Source organism: Coturnix japonica, chromosome 7 (assembly GCF_054131305.1).
Source record: "Coturnix japonica strain WE chromosome 7, WE-NBRP24, whole genome shotgun sequence".
NCBI classification, from domain to species: Eukaryota; Metazoa; Chordata; class Aves; order Galliformes; family Phasianidae; genus Coturnix; species Coturnix japonica.
The window spans coordinates 33,316,792-33,332,540 of NC_140669.1; the positions used below are offsets into that span (position 1 = coordinate 33,316,792).

Sequence of the window (15,749 nt, forward strand, 5' to 3'; positions counted from 1 at the left end):
ATGGAAGTATGCATCCTGTTCATCTTGCAGAAGCTTAAGATCTGTCTCAAACCTATACATTTCTACTCAAGTGTAAGGAAGTAAGTACTACAGCCCTTTTTCTGTGAATCAGATATGATTAGGAGATACAGGAATATAGATCATCTGGATTAGAGAGGGTTATTTTGCTGTCAGAATGAGAAGGATGGAAACTGTAAGTCGGGAAGAGAGGCAAAATTTAACCTGGTTAAGTCCCCTCAAGCATCCATATCCTTGCATAAGGTATAACAGTGTTCCAAGATGATAGGTGACACTGACAATTACATTCCAGCTGAGGGGGAAGTAGGAGGTCTGGACTACCATCCTTACCAGCCCAATTTGAAATAAAAAAAGAAAATTAAAAAAGAATTGAAGGCCCTTATGAACCAACCATTGCCTCTTATCAAGGCTGGCTCCCAGACAGAAAAACATGCAAAACAGCCCTAGCTTTTCAACAGGTGAGAGAAAACACAGTAACTCCCAGGAACCAGAGAAGCTTCCAGCAAAATGCATCCTAGGTTCTATTTCATGAATTCCCATGCTGCCTTTCATGGGAACATTCTTCATGGATGTTTGCTTCTGTGGTGGCTCTTGTGATTGGCATTCACAGTTGATAATGGAAGTGAACAGCCAAGGCAACATGGCATCAAGAATGGTCTATGGGTTAAACAGTAGTGACATAAGGCATTATGCTGGTGCTAAGGGCTCCATGTTATTTGTTGATTAAGATCCTTAGAGTAGATGGACTTCTGGTTTTCAGTACAATTAGGAAGGTCTGAAGATCAGGAGACAGAAGTGGATTCTTTATATCCATTACCTTTTAAACAGCTGGTTCCTGAATGAAGTCCACCTGGGATCTTCAAGGGTCTTCTTGTCTCCTTTCTTAGAAATCATAGAGAAAGCTCAGGTTGGAAGGGACCACAGGGATCATCTATTCCAACCTTTACTTGACCAAATGAAATTCAGGAATGTGAGCTCCTACGCTGTAAAATGCTTGAATGACCAGGGCACGTAGCAATTTTCAAGACCCTATCAAAGTGCTTACAGAGGTCAGAAGAGGGAGCACTACCTTCAGGGATGGCATATGACACAGACTAGGCCTTTGTTAAAAGTATTGCAATCTAAAGAAAAAGAACAGGGAAAGACTGGGAGTCATCAGTCAGCTGAGTAACTCGAGAGGGCAACTGACAAGAAAAGAAATGGTGGTAAGTTCTCTCCTGTATGCCAAACACCAAGCAAGAAGGATCAGAGTACATCCATCCTCCATGACTACCACATAGGAAAAAGTGCCAATCTTACAAGGCAAGTCACAAGTATATCCAATATTAGAATGTACATGCAGACTCGTTTGAAAATAAGTCATTAATCTTTAAGTCAACAATTTCTTTTCATGTGGCACAAATTTTGCTCAGATTTTTACTTTCTTTTTTCTACTCTTGAAGCTCTTTTCTTCTCTCCCTGTATTTTGTTTGTTTGTTTGTTTGAGTCATAGGGAACAAAAGCCTTGAATTATCACCTAGAAAGCACTCTGTTGCATATGTTCTGTCTTTGGAGAGGTACAGAGATATTTCTGCTAAAAAATACTTCCAGACATGCTACTTTTATCCTTTTGCCAAACTGAAGCTAGTCTGCATCAGACACTAACAGCTGGATACTGATGAGAGTTTTAAAACACAATGAATTCCGATGCTCAACTTTGGCTTAACCTACAAGTAGTTTTGCCACTTACTGCTGTGTTTCAAAATAGCAATAGCCATCAACTACAAGTTACATTACTTTGAGGCTTAACTCTAACTTCCCCTCACATCAGGCAAGTCACTCAATTTTCCTTACTACTGCATAAAGTCATGGTAGTTCTGTCAATTCTCTGTAAATGACATTTTAAAACAGAAGAGCTTAGAGGAGATCTCAGTATATTAATCAGCCTCTCTCCTCTCCAGAGTGTTACCCCATAGGACTCTTTTCAAGCCACTCCATGAAGAGGCTGAAGTCTGCTCTTCTGAAGCCCTGCCATTGTGATCTTACTTTTGCCCTGCTCCTTCCTCCTGTGATCCAAAATTTGACTATCTCATGATCATGGCAGCCTTCAATCTTCACATCCTCAATGATCTCCTTTTTTGTGAGTATAAAGTCTAGCAGATCATCTTTCCTCAGTGGATCCTCTTTGACTTGGGTCACGAAGCTGATACTGCTGCACTTCAAGAACAACCTGGTCTGCCCATGCCCTGCTGTGTTACCCCTCCAACAGACATTCGGCTGTCTGAAGTCCCCCATGAGGAGCAGGGCCCACAGATGTGCGGATGCTTCTAGCTGTTGGTAGAAGGCCTCATTTACTTTTTGTTTCTGGTCAGGTGTCCTACAGGAGACACCCACTACAGTGTCATTTGTACCAGTCTGCTCTTTAGTCCTTATTCACAAGCTCTCAGACAGGTCTTCATTAACGCCCAGGCAGACCTCCATGCACTCCAACTGTTCTCTCAAATAAAGGGAAACTCCTCCTCATTTTCCCCACATTCCCTTCTTAAAGTGCCTGTATCCTTCCACAGCAACACCCCAGTCAGGAGAGCTATCCCACCATGTCTCCGTGATCCCAATATGATTGCAGACCTGCAACCGCACACGTCTACCTCATTATGTTTATTCCCCATGCATTGGTGCAAATACATTTCAGAGAGACACTTAAGTACGCTGATTTTTCAGACAGAGTTTCAGTGTCACACCCCTATACTGAGAAGAAACTTCACAACAGCCACTTCTTGAATTCAACAGAAATTGTTGGGCATTTCTTACATACCACACACTACATCAAACATGTTCTTCACAAAGTCTCGATAGCAATTCAAAATGAGAGCTGGCAGCAGTTTGTACACTTAGTACCAGCTTCAAAAGATGAAAAACATCAGTGCTAACCAACTGAGGTGCCTAGGCCATAAATGAATATTTAACAGTGGGTGAGGCCAGATGAGGACAAAGACAGGTCTTGGAATGCTGGACAGCTAATGATAAAAATAAAAAAGCAGCAATCAAAAAAGCCTCAGAAAATAGTCAACTGTTGCCAACTGCCCATCAATCTCAGCCAGGCTCTGCGCTGAGTCACACTATGCAGGCTGAGAGGAGCACTGCCACCATCTTGGACAACATACACACGCTCCCATGGCACAGAAAACAGGCTCAGAAATATGCTGCAAATGCTGCTGAAGAAAATGTACTGTCACAGCTCAGAGCTCTGTATGAATACACAGACTACCAATCAGAGACACATCTGCTAGATAAAACATTGTATTTCCTAGTAAGCTTTAAGATTTAGGTTTTTTCCTGCTGAATTTCTTACTGCATATCTGTACATCCATCAGCACTAATGCTGACGAACAAAACCACAACTCTAAAAAACAGCCATAAAGCACCTGCCCAATCCTAAATCTATGACAACTCAAATTTACCATCAGTTGATCTCCCCTACAAACATATATGAATGTCCCCAGTTGAGATAGTACTCGATACTACAGTTTTTATGTACTGTGTCAAAACCTGAGTCACACAACCTTAAAGATACTTCTTATTTGACAGTTTTATCTATTTCAACAGCACAGGTACAATAGTAAAGTTACATGCATTATGCTTATATCTATATATTAAAAGTTTTCCTACCTCCAGGCATAATCTGACCAACATCTTGTACAGTTAAAACAGACAACTTCTCTTCTGTATCCACTCTTATCACACCGTAACTCAGACAATTCATAGATAAAACTGCTTTCCCTGGAGGAGGCCCACCCAGTTCTGGAGGTCTGAAAAACAGAAAGTCAAGTCACTCATGAGTCAACAGACTAATGGCATCAGGTCCATCAAAAGCACCGTGCAATAGTCAGGTCTATTAAGGTTAAACAAAAGAATGGTGTCTTACCTTAAACAAACAACAGTTCAGGACTGGTATGCATGATATACCTGAGAGCCTTAGACTTTATCCGTCTAGGCCTTTGAGATTCTGCATATGAGTAGTTGTCTTTTCTGCCTGTCACCTTAGCAATAACATGTATTGCAATAGTCAAGAATTTTTTTTCAGTCAATTCAGAAAAAATAAATAAATTACCTGCGAATAGCAACAGTGAGTGCCTCTGAGGAGCTGGCACAGGGGCAGATTACCTCAGGTCTCAGACCTCTGGACTGAAATACATTCAGGAAGGCATCACATGAAGATATTGACCCTAAAAAGAACAGTAACAACATATATATGAAAATATACAATATACAACAATATGGAAATATTTTGCCAAGAGCAGGAAAGCTTGATCCCCAGAGTTCCAATGTCTACGCTTACCCTAATTTCACCCGTACAGATATGAATTCATTCTTGCACAAAAACTACACTTTCAAACTACAGGACATCCTTCCCTACTATTAGATCCTAGATATGAAGAACAAAATAATGGTTAACAACTGATTCAAGGAATGAAATTCACAATTGCATACTCTTTCTCCAGTAGTGCTCCATAACACTTACCATCACTGAAAGTCCTCCAGGATTATTTCATCCTTATGGGTAACTGTACCTGACAGTTTCTACAGTTCTCACGAGTGTTTCTTATTGAGACCACAGAACCACAGCATTTAAAAATAAAATCAAATGCTTCTGAGAGATCTTCACTTCCTTTCAGAACTCCTTGCCATTAGCATGCAGCTCCAAATGTACAAGGATACTGCATGTCCTACAGCTTTTTATTGTACAGATCTGCAATCATGGTACATAAAACAAGGCAAACTTCACTGACATGTCATACCCTGGGTATAGAGTAATTCCATATAAATTCATATAGCAGTACAACACTGATGAAAATGTCATTGACAGAGATACATACAGCTATCTCAGCTGTACTAACAGCAGTGAAAAAGCAATGACACTAAGAGCAGACAAACAGCATACAAATTTTACTACAGAATTAACAGTGCAATACCTTCTAAGTTTCAGCCCTAAAAAGCTGCCTACAATAATAATCATCCTAGTAAGACTAGTTCAGGTTTTCACATTTTGCCAACACATGTGCTGACTTCTCATCATGTAACTAATCTCCAGCAAACCTGAAACACCATCGATTTTCTGATGTACAAGCAAAACTAAGGGCCAAAGTTATATCCTTGTATCCTGCCAGTTGCAAGATGAAAAACAAACAAACAAACCCTCCTAACTACTTTTTTCTCACTTTGCTGTTCATCACCACCATTTACAAAAGACTCTACCAATTGCTCTAGTTAATAATACATATTATTGAGTTAAGGCTGTGACTGCTTCAATTTTTATGTCCTTGCATGATTCAGATGAACTCCAGGGTAATGTACAGAAATCAGACGTAGTCAAACTCATACATTTTATCTACTGCACTACATGGGCATCTACTTTGAAACTGGCATTATGATTTACTTTAAAAAGACTGTTAGAAAAAACTACATTGCCAAAAATTGTTTGTCTAATAAGTAATGAAATGAGGTTACTCTCCACTATCCTTAGAAAAAGAAAGGCTGCTCATTTGCTGAAGATTAACTGCTGAGCTCCAATAGGACAGGTCCAGACTTCCATGTCTTACGTGTGTTTCAGTTCACCTTGGACTGATGGCTCCATACTTACATGGATTAGCTCCATCTGCCACTATTAACATCCGTAAAGAGCTCAGACTGACATCTCTCTGATCCCTCTGAGCCAGAAGTGACCAGTGCATATCACGTGATTTTACTACAGCAACGCGGGCTGAAAATAATGAGAAAAATAACAATACTTATGGCACGTGTGCAGAATAATGACAGAAATTATAAAATCATATATATACACAAAAATATACATTTACAAAACAAGTTACAATCTACTTCTATTTTACTACAATGATGTGTGTACATTCAATGTCTCCAGAAGGACTTTATTGTAGAATCTAAACACTCACTATAAACTCAAGCACCAAGACAGTAAATTCAGTCGCCTTTAAAGATCTATCACAAAAAGACATCAAAGTCAATCATCAATCATTCTATCAGTACTTTTACCACTGTAATGCAGTTATGTGTTTGCTGAAGCTGATGTGTAACAGTGGCAAAGGACATCAGCTGGATGAAACACCAATGGCCTGCCATGCAGTAGACGTCTTGTATAAGCAGATTTTTCTCTGATTAGTTAATGCAAAAATATTTAAGGTTACCTTTGTATGAGCAGACTTTCTGTATCCAGGAAAGTGGATTAACCTTCATTAATGCATAGGGAATACTGATGACATGCATCCTGTTCATAACGCTCTGAGAAAAATATTCAAAAGTAAAGTTTTAATTGGCTCAAAGAATACACTGGGAGGCAGAATGTATCAATGTCTTAAAAAACAAAGAAAAAGTCAAGAGATACCAGCATATCTTACATTTAACTGTTAGTTATGAGTACAGCCAATAGCAGGTAAAATATCTGTCCAGTTGGTCAGTGAAAAAAGAATACTCTACTCTTACATCCAGAAACAATTAAATATAGCTTGAGATGGTTTATGATCTCATTCTGAAGCCAAAGCACTGCTCCAAAGAGAAGATTCCGGTTACAGTTGTTTTTTTTTCCATTCATTCATACACTTACTGTTAATACTCCATGCCAAAGGCCAGCATCTCTTTTGAAATCCAACACATTTGTTAGTGTTTCAGCTAAAAGCAAAGGAAAAGAAGCAGTTTTATGCAAACATTTATGATTTTAAGGTGTTTGTTACGGTGACTGTGAAACTTATCTCACATCTAACAACTCAAAACTATGTTGCCATGTCTTTTTGTCTATAATATGAGATGCTTTATTACAGAATCACACCATACAATGGTTTGAGTTGGAAGGGACCTCAAGAATCATCAAGTTCCAATCCCTCTGCAACAGACTGGGTTGCAAGCCACTAGATCAAGTACTAATATTAAATTGCCCAGGGCCCCATCCAACCTCGCCTTAAACACCTCTAGGGATGTAGCCTCTCTGGGCAGCCTGTTCCAGAACTTCACCACCCTCTCAGTACCTGAAAGTGCCCTATTTATTACAATCACCTTAAAATTACAAGTAAATTCTTTGTAATAACTTAATCTAGAGACATGATATTCAGTTTAATACCATTTTGAGTGCTTGTTACCTTTGTCCAAGAACTGACCGAAACTTTGATTTTGATGCCAACTGAAGAAATGTTCAACTAAAAGTCGTTAAACTATATTTGAAAGAATCCCATTAGTGAGAAAATCTACTGCAGCTGTACTAAATTTTCTTTAGTGCTTTCTCTGAGAAATTCCAAACATAATCAAAGTTTGGCACAAGATCTAACCAGAGTTTAGAAGGACCTCTTTTACTGATCAGGTCAAATCTGCTAATCAAGGATGGAGGATGGCTGCGTGTAAAAGAAATGTTTCTCCAAGTACTTGTTATTCTTGTTTAGTTTTCCATAAATACAAGAGCATACATAGCTATTTCCCAATAAGTAAAATACTCCAGTTAGCCAGCCACATATCCATTCAGCCCCTGTGCGACTGAGAACTCCAAGAGTAGTGGAAAGTATGATTTTGTGACATAATTTTCCTGAACAAGCAAAGCAATAAGTTTCATTTTTGAAGTTATAACTAACATACCTTCTGAATACCCACATGCCTGAGTCAATGCGTGACAGTGTGCCAGCATGGAAGCATGAGATATAGTAATGCCCACTGTGCTGCCTTCTTTACTTGTTTTGTACTGAAAAGAGAAAGTTTACACACACATGAGTTTAACAAGAAGTACAGAAGGTAAAGAAAATGTACAGTACTGAACTGAAAGGATAAATACAAGAGGCAGATACATACATCTTTTAAAGAAAATAGCTATTGTTTTTGTTCAGAGAGCACACTAACACTCTACCATAAAGAAACGAATTGTCCCATGGATCCCAAAATGCCAATTATTTCCGGTCTTTAGTCATACTCAGTATGGCAGTTTTCCCAGTAATTTTTAGAGAAAAATTATTTCTCCATAATTATACATATTACAGTCATCTCTTCTGTAGCATCAGAAGATCGAAGAAGGAGGATGTGTTGTGACTTAAATGGGAACAGTGTAACAATATGTTAAGCATATTATACTGGATCACCTCAATATAAGCAATCTCAGCACTGGCATCCCGTAATTGTGGATGCCAATCCTTAGTTGGTTTTGCCAGATGCTTCCCATCAATCACAAACCAAATGAGACGAGGCCAACCTTCAAATTAAAACAAAAAACAAAAAACAAACAGAAAACCACAAATTACTGTCATTACACTACCATCATCTTCTATTTCCCCAGTATTTCAGGATAACAATGTGAATCAAGCAATGGCTGCAGCATCACAGTCCTGACAGGAAGAAGGAGGAGCACTAAGTACTCTCAACAATAATGGCAATTATTTATGCATAAACCAGAAGCTTGCAAGCAAACTCAAATAGGTGGCTTAGCAGTAAAAATCAATATGTACACTTTTTATACTAAAACAAAATTGGAATACTTTGAAAACATACCTTTGAATGTAACCACCTCACCCGTTTGAGCTTTAGGAAGGCCCTTCTGACAAGCATCAGTGGTTAAAGCTAGAGTTACTCCACAGCTGCCCAAAAGAAAGCCAACTTGTTGGCTACCAGCGTCCTACAGAGAAACCGTATTATAGGAAACTCACAAATAATCAGGCACAGTTTATTGCGACTTTTCTGTGTTTTGAAAATATTAAGCCAATTTATATCAAGGGGAAAAAGAAAAGTCCCAAGACCTTTCATGGTAGCTCCGAAATCTACGCTCAAAAATAGTTTTGCCTATGGTGAACTGTATCAGATTACAGAGCAGTCTGGTAAGCAATGGAAGAAAAGCAGCAGCAAAAACATTGTACACATTCTCCAACCCTGTAGGAAGTTCATATGTTTCATTAAGACACAGAGACAGTTAGATGTTGTTTCTGAGTCTTAAGGCACCAAAGAGCAGACCCTGTTGCTTTTCAGAACTGTTCTATCTGCGCCTTTTCCCACTATTCAGCCTGAGAGCTGAAAATACTTCATCCCTGTGTCACATTTTGAGAAAAAAAGTTGCAGAGATCTTTTACAAAAGAACATATTAAAGCAACTTCTATAAGCACGTATCCTAAAACAGGAAATTATTAGGTTCATGACACTTTGTACTTCAGACTATTAGCCACTGAGAAGCAGAGAGAGTCATTCAGTTGATGAACTATGCTGCCTTCATAAGTGTAGGCTTGGAGGGAGCCTGACTAAGATCCAGACACTGTCCATCCCTCTCAAATTCATTTATGAAGCTATGAATTTTTTTGATGTATTTGCCTACCTTTCTTGTTAGTGGAACTTCTATTGGCACAGGGATAAGTTCTGCCAGGAGACATCCATAAAACGCCACCATAAACATAACTGGATCACTATTAGGAAATACAAGAGCGACCTACAAAAATACATTAGAATAACATGAAATGCTTTTTGTTGTCATTTGGGTGGCATGTTTTCTTACATTTGTGGGACAAAAATGCTACAGCACTATCCAGGTTCACAAAATAGGAAGAGACATAGTGAGAGCTGTGATTATATATATTACAAAGTACAGTATTACAAAGCTGAAGGTGTTCCTCACTCTCTATTTTAACCATACAGGTGACCACAAACAAACCTACCCTGTCTCCAGGCTTTAGCAGTGGTTCATTCCTACTGGTTAGCTTGTTTAGCAGGGTATATGCTAACTTCAAGCTCCGACTCCACAGTTTGCCTAAAGATGAGGAAGAAATTAAAAAAATAGAGGCTTAAATTGCAAAATTCAGCCAACAACTGACAATAATATATACATACATGCAAGCCAGCTGTATTAGAACAGAATTAGCAGTTACATTAGCAAGCACTGGGCAAAATCAAACTGCTTGGGTTAAAAAGAAAAACCCTAATCACAATTGCTGTAATACTTCTATTTCACTGGCACAGGAAAGTCTTGCTACCCACAGTACTAACCTTCGTATGATCCTTAAGTACAAGTTTCCTCTATAAGGACATTCAAGAAGATGTACGCATGCTAAAACTTCTTAAGAGTGCATGAGCCATCTGTTACTTCTAATTTTACAGCAATTTCTTTTTAGCTTCCTTTTATAGGTTCTTTTAAGCAAAAGAACACAATTGTTTGAAATTTATAAACAGCCACTCATAATGAATCAATACTATCTATTTTCCAGCCATAAACTTTGTTTACTTTATATCAGTAGTGAACTTTTAACTTGCATTTGTATAGCACTCTCAAAGGATCTGTCCTGAGCAGTCTGGTCCTTCCAAGTAAAGCCAACCATTTGTTCTACAATGAACATCTGCTTCTTTCTTACATTTACCACCAATACCAACCATAGGTAAGCGTATAAACAGCTTTCCCAGTTGTATCCAACGCAGTCAGACAAGGGGCTTTTGGCTGGGTAGTTCCCCAGCGTTGCAAAGCTGCCAGCAGAGAAGGCGGCCAGTTGGTCACCACACTGACAGGTTCGCCTTTAAGTACATTCATCTGATTTCCTTCAGGCTTCGGTTGATTTGGGTCAGGCTGTTGCACTACAATCAGAAAACATAAAGTGGGTGAATATCAGTCTTTACCAAATGTGCAAATTACACTTTAAGACTGTTCTACAAACCACACTCATCCTTCCTCACAGCTATCAGTGCTTCTGCAATTGATATCTTGACTGCAATCAATGCAAACTGGGCTGAATCAGAAGATTTTCCAAAGCAAGGGAGGAATGTTGAGTATAAGCACACAAAGCAGGAGGGCTGAGTTGAATATTATGCTTCATTTCCTATACTATGGACAGAATGGTCACATGCTACCACAATTCTACCATGATTACTGTTTCTCTTTAGGAAGAAAAAAGAAACCAACACTTGCTGAGCTGTATTGGTTATTTCTTGAATTGCTTACACAAAGAGTGAAATTTGTATTTAAAAGAAAATTAACCTTCTAGTAGTTCTTCAAAATCATCAACAAAAAACTCTTTCAAAGGTGGGCGCTTTGGTCTTTTCAAGGTATTTAGAAGCTGCTGGATTTTAGAGGACACTCTGCTATTCACTGGGACACCTGCCAAACAGAAAGGATGCATTATTTGCCATGTATTAATAAACACACAAATACATGTTTCCACATTGCTGACAACGTCACTCCAAGCTCAGCACAGATTTCAGGTGGAAGAGTCATTCAAAATGCATAGCTCGTTTGGGTAAAAAAAGCTTTAAACAATAACAGTTTCATATATGGCTTACAATGCAAGGTTTTCATGATGGAGGGCTGCAGCAGGAGGATTGGGCACTGTAAACAGATCCTACCATTGTCCCATGCCAGACCAGAGATGGCTCCCACCAGCTCCAAAAGGGAACCGCTGCTGGCTGGAGTTGAGCCATGAGTGATGCTGGCTGTGTCTCTGGCAGCAGATTTAGGAAAGGGAAAAAAATGCTGGGAGAGAATGATAAGAAGTGAGATAGAGGCAGCCCTGCAGCCACCCAGATCACTGCAGAGAGAGGGCAAGAGGTACTGCAGGCACAGACCAGACCTCCACGGACAGCCTATGGAAGAGCCCACGGTGCAGCAGGGGATGTGGCCTGAAGAAGGCTGCAGCCCCATGGAGCCCCTGCAGGTGCAGGTCCCAGCCTGGAGCTGCTGCCTGCGACTCTGGACTGCTGGAGCAGTTCCTGCAGGATGGACCCTCCAGTACCAGAGCCATGTAGGTGCAATGCCCTGGGCTGCAGCCCACAGGAAGCCATGCAAGATCAGTTCAGGAAGGATGGCATCACCCTGTGGGAGGTACCCCACAAAGAGTAGGGACATAGAATGACTGTGGGGTAGTGGCAGAGACGAAGTGCTGTGCTGCTCAGAGGGAAGATACAAGAGACAGTGGATATGAGAGAAGGCATTTTTAGTTTGCCTTTAGTTTCTCACAGCTCTAATCTGTTAGCAACAGGCAATACTACATTCAGCTTCCTGAGTCAGTTTTGCTTGTGATGGTAATTAGTGAGGGATGACCCTGTGCTTCCCAGTGGCAGAGCACAGGAAATGGAAAACAGCCTTTCTTGTGCAGACTGACATAGGCACCACACTACTGCAAATGAGGAGTGGGCTTTGGAGGAGGCACAGCACATGGTGGTTGTTAAGTTCAGTTCTGCTCATTCAGAACAGGGGACACAGATGGTGGGAGGCTTGTAATACAATTACCATCTCCAGTTTCCAAAATGCTGCTGTTGTAGCCTCTGGGAACTCCTCGTACTGATGCTACTTGTGGCCGCTCATGATGCAACTGCTCCACCAGACCAGTGGTTACATCAGGAGGTGCTGAGTGGTTATCTGTATAAATGTGAAAAAAAGAAACGAGCCCATCAATTGTGTTAAGATTCAGTGCATCCAATATTGCTTCTTACAGCATTTTTACTGTTCTCTTGTTTTTGACAAAATTGTTTTCTTTAATAAAATCATAACCAAAATCTCAAGGGGGAAATGAAAACGCTGCATTGAATTCTGAAAGGAACCGCTTTGCCTTCCCAGAGTTTCACCTAATTCCAAAGGGATCCAAGGAAATTCAGACATAAGCAGAAAGACGGGTCACTCCATCACTTCAAGGTGAAAGCAAGGACATCTCTTATGAGTAAACAGCTCATGCCTAGAAAGAAAAGTTACCTCATCTCTGTAAAAGTGGGAGCACCTGAAGTCTAATCATTAAGCTGGAATTACTATTCTAAGTCCCATAGGATGAGAAGGTATGAAAGCATCGGGCTTGAAAGAAAGGAACTTCTTCCCCAAGACAACATCAAGCACTTACCTAAGTACTGTATGCAATAAGAAAAAGACTGTTCTATTAAGAAAGCAGATTTAGATTTACAGTGACAAATATAGTGAGTGCATTTGGACCTGAACACATCTTAAGGATGGACAAAGACATGATGAAAGACTCAGAGGAATGCAACCACTGACTAGAAATTTATCATGTGTAGTTTCTGTGACCATTAAGTTTGATTACATCCCCCTTTTCCTTTAGCAGCTTTTCTTACCACGTTTTTCAGAGCCAGTCAATGTATCTGTGTATCAATGCTTCCTATGCTCTGGTACAGATCGTTCTTCACAAGCAGTACGAGACAACAGCTGGGTTACTGTAGTGTGCACTTAAAAAATAGGTGTAGATGTCAACACTTTGGTGCACCACTGATCGAAAGAGATAAAGCACAGGGCTTCCTGAGGCATGATATGGTCATGTATGGCCAGACATTACAGGCAGTTTAATTTCAATAGTGTGTGATACAAGCAGTTAATACTTAGCTGCTCTGTAACATCCATGTACATAAGGAAAGCAGGGCAATTCTCAAATGCTCGTGAACTCAAAGTACTGAATAATCACCCTTAAGGCAAAGACTTGCATTGCTTGGAGTTGCACCATGCATCTACACTAGGGGATACTGTCATTAGAAACATTGTGATCTACTTTATGGAATGGTTTTGAATGCAATCACAGGTTAAGAAATCAAAGTATAGGGAAGAAGCATTCAAATAAGGAACACTTGAATTACTGATACCAGGAATTGCAGACCTGAAATATGCAGAATCCTAATGGATACAAATTGGGTTTCAACAGAAGAAGCTTATAAACAGAATGCTGTACTATGCTGGAGAACTTCATGGAGTCATACAGCTCACCAGGGACAGCCCTTGAAGAATTCTTGTATGGCAGAACCAAAGCCTGGGGAGATATGGGCAGTGCGTGGGGAGATATGGGCAGTGCTGTGAAATATGTAATATTCACCAATCCATTTTTAGGCAGTGATTAGCCCTGTAAGGTAACAAGTGCTTTTAACTCTGCTCACAGATTTCCAGAGCTTAAGGATAAACCTCCAAATCAGCTCTAAGCAGTTTTAGTGGGATCACCAGAAGAAAACTTCTCATACTTTCCAGTCATCATCACTGCAATGACAAATCTTGTATTAGAGAGATCTGTCATGTCAGGCATTAAGCAGGACCACAAAATTCTTTCATTTGGGTAAGATACCAGAAGGACAAAGTATCACTTCATTTAACAAAAGTTGGATTTAAAACTAGTAACAATAAAACATGACAACTATGTATAGAGCTGATCCACATTATCACTTCACAAGGTTTATAGAAAGCCCATGTATGCAGAATAAACTGAAAGGCTCTTGGTAAGCACTACAGAGCTTTCATTTGTTTTTTGTTTTAAATTGTATTAATTCCCATCTTTACCAAAATCCCAAAACACTGACTTCATAAAGTGTCCTTAAATAGGAAAGGAAACATAATCCAAAATACCTGGACTCCATAGTGCTGAATCAGCCCACTGCATTTACAAATCCTGGACGGATTATTAATGTGTAAAGCTTTCATTCCTTTAATATACTAGCAAGAACTACAATCAGAGATGTAACTGCAGTGTGCCTTCATCAGTGGAAATCCTCAAAATACCATTGTGCACAGAAGACGTTGCCACCACTAAGCACTAAGGTGGCCAAAAACTTGGTGTGATGTGCATATAGGTAACATATATCGAAATCGAAATCACAGCAGAGAACAAAACACACATACACTCTATGAACCTTAGTGCACATGTAGTCCAGAAGCCATGTGAAGGTGCTGCTATGCAGCATTCAGGTATTTCACAAGCATCTCACAGCCAAGTTTCATGCCAATCAGCCTCCCTAACCCACAAGTGGAATGTCAGGGGTGCTTATGAACAACTTCTCTGCTGCCCACAGGTACTGTGCCCTACACAATGAAGAAAACTCAACTTCACACGTCTGCCCTGAGAAGACAGAATTCCTTTTATGCATACACAAGGAATAATTTCCATTTTCAGAACACCCGCTCAGATGAAAATCATGTTAATTTCATTAACTATATAGGCATTGTACTTGTAAGTCCATGAAAATCCATGAAATGAGTCTCTCTTGCCCAGAGATACTGTGACAAAGCACAGAAATAAATGGGGAGCAGCTTAAAAATCATGTGAACACATTTGTGACCTGGGGACCAAAGTTAATTGGATTCAGACTGAAGTTACTTTCAGTTACTGATTACAAGAGATGGAGACAATAAATGCAAATGATAAATGCAGTAACCCAAGAAAAAAATGCATGAGATACAATATAGAAAATTAAAAGCAAGGCATCAGACAGAAGGCAGTCCTTAAGGAAGAACCTTATAATGAAGATTCAAACACTACAGAAAAGCCCTGATATGAGCAGGAAGATGGGTTAGACACAGATTGCTGTATCTCATTTTGTCTCTTGGAAATTACTCAGTAAAAATGGACAGATTAAACAAAGAGAGCACACTAACCCAGCTACAACTTAACACAGGATCCCTAAGCCATTATTTCCTTCCTGCATATTCCTCTGCAATAAAACCTTAAAAACCTTATTTGAAACACTCTCACAATCTCCTGTGGAGGTAGCACAGCAGTCATAGTTCAAACACCTACCACACATCCCTGCTCCCAGTTAAGCAAAAGAATTCATAAGATCATTAAGGCTGGAAAAGACCTCTAAGATCAGCGCAACCACCAATACATCAGTACCATGCTCACTAACTGTGCCCCTCACAGGTGGGATATGACAGATGAGCACAGGGGAAGTGTTTAAAATACCAGAGAGCAGTGGATGCATTTCCAAACTGCACTTCTAAGTTTTTCAATAAACAGATTACGTGCCAAAGATCATGATCATCCATT

General features: G+C 39.8%; 1 protein-coding gene across 10 annotated transcripts in view; it reads right to left on the reverse strand.

The window, feature by feature from the left end:
- Positions 1–15,749, reverse strand: part of DIP2A (DIP2 acetate--CoA ligase A) — an 88,761-nt gene that overhangs the window by 25,798 nt on the left and 47,214 nt on the right. For 9 of the 10 annotated variants that reach the window (XR_001556310.3, XM_085553767.1, XM_015867746.3 and 6 more), the window contains 13 exons: positions 12,236–12,364; positions 10,988–11,107; positions 10,390–10,587; positions 9,681–9,772; positions 9,344–9,454; positions 8,533–8,656; positions 8,127–8,236; positions 7,633–7,735; positions 6,617–6,681; positions 6,201–6,294; positions 5,639–5,758; positions 4,109–4,223; positions 3,667–3,806 (listed from right to left, as the gene is read on the reverse strand). Coding sequence is in view for 9 of the 10 variants with exons in the window: in XM_085553767.1 (XP_085409893.1) it covers positions 3,667–3,806; positions 4,109–4,223; positions 5,639–5,758; positions 6,201–6,294; positions 6,617–6,681; positions 7,633–7,735; positions 8,127–8,236; positions 8,533–8,656; positions 9,344–9,454; positions 9,681–9,772; positions 10,390–10,587; positions 10,988–11,107; positions 12,236–12,364 (1,521 nt within the window). In the remaining variant the exon portion in view is untranslated. Of the gene's footprint in view, positions 1–3,666; positions 3,807–4,108; positions 4,224–5,638; positions 5,759–6,200; positions 6,295–6,616; positions 6,682–7,632; positions 7,736–8,126; positions 8,237–8,532; positions 8,657–9,343; positions 9,455–9,680; positions 9,773–10,389; positions 10,588–10,987; positions 11,108–12,235; positions 12,365–15,749 lie in introns of those variants that run through there. The other variant, XM_085553768.1, reaches the window with a different exon arrangement.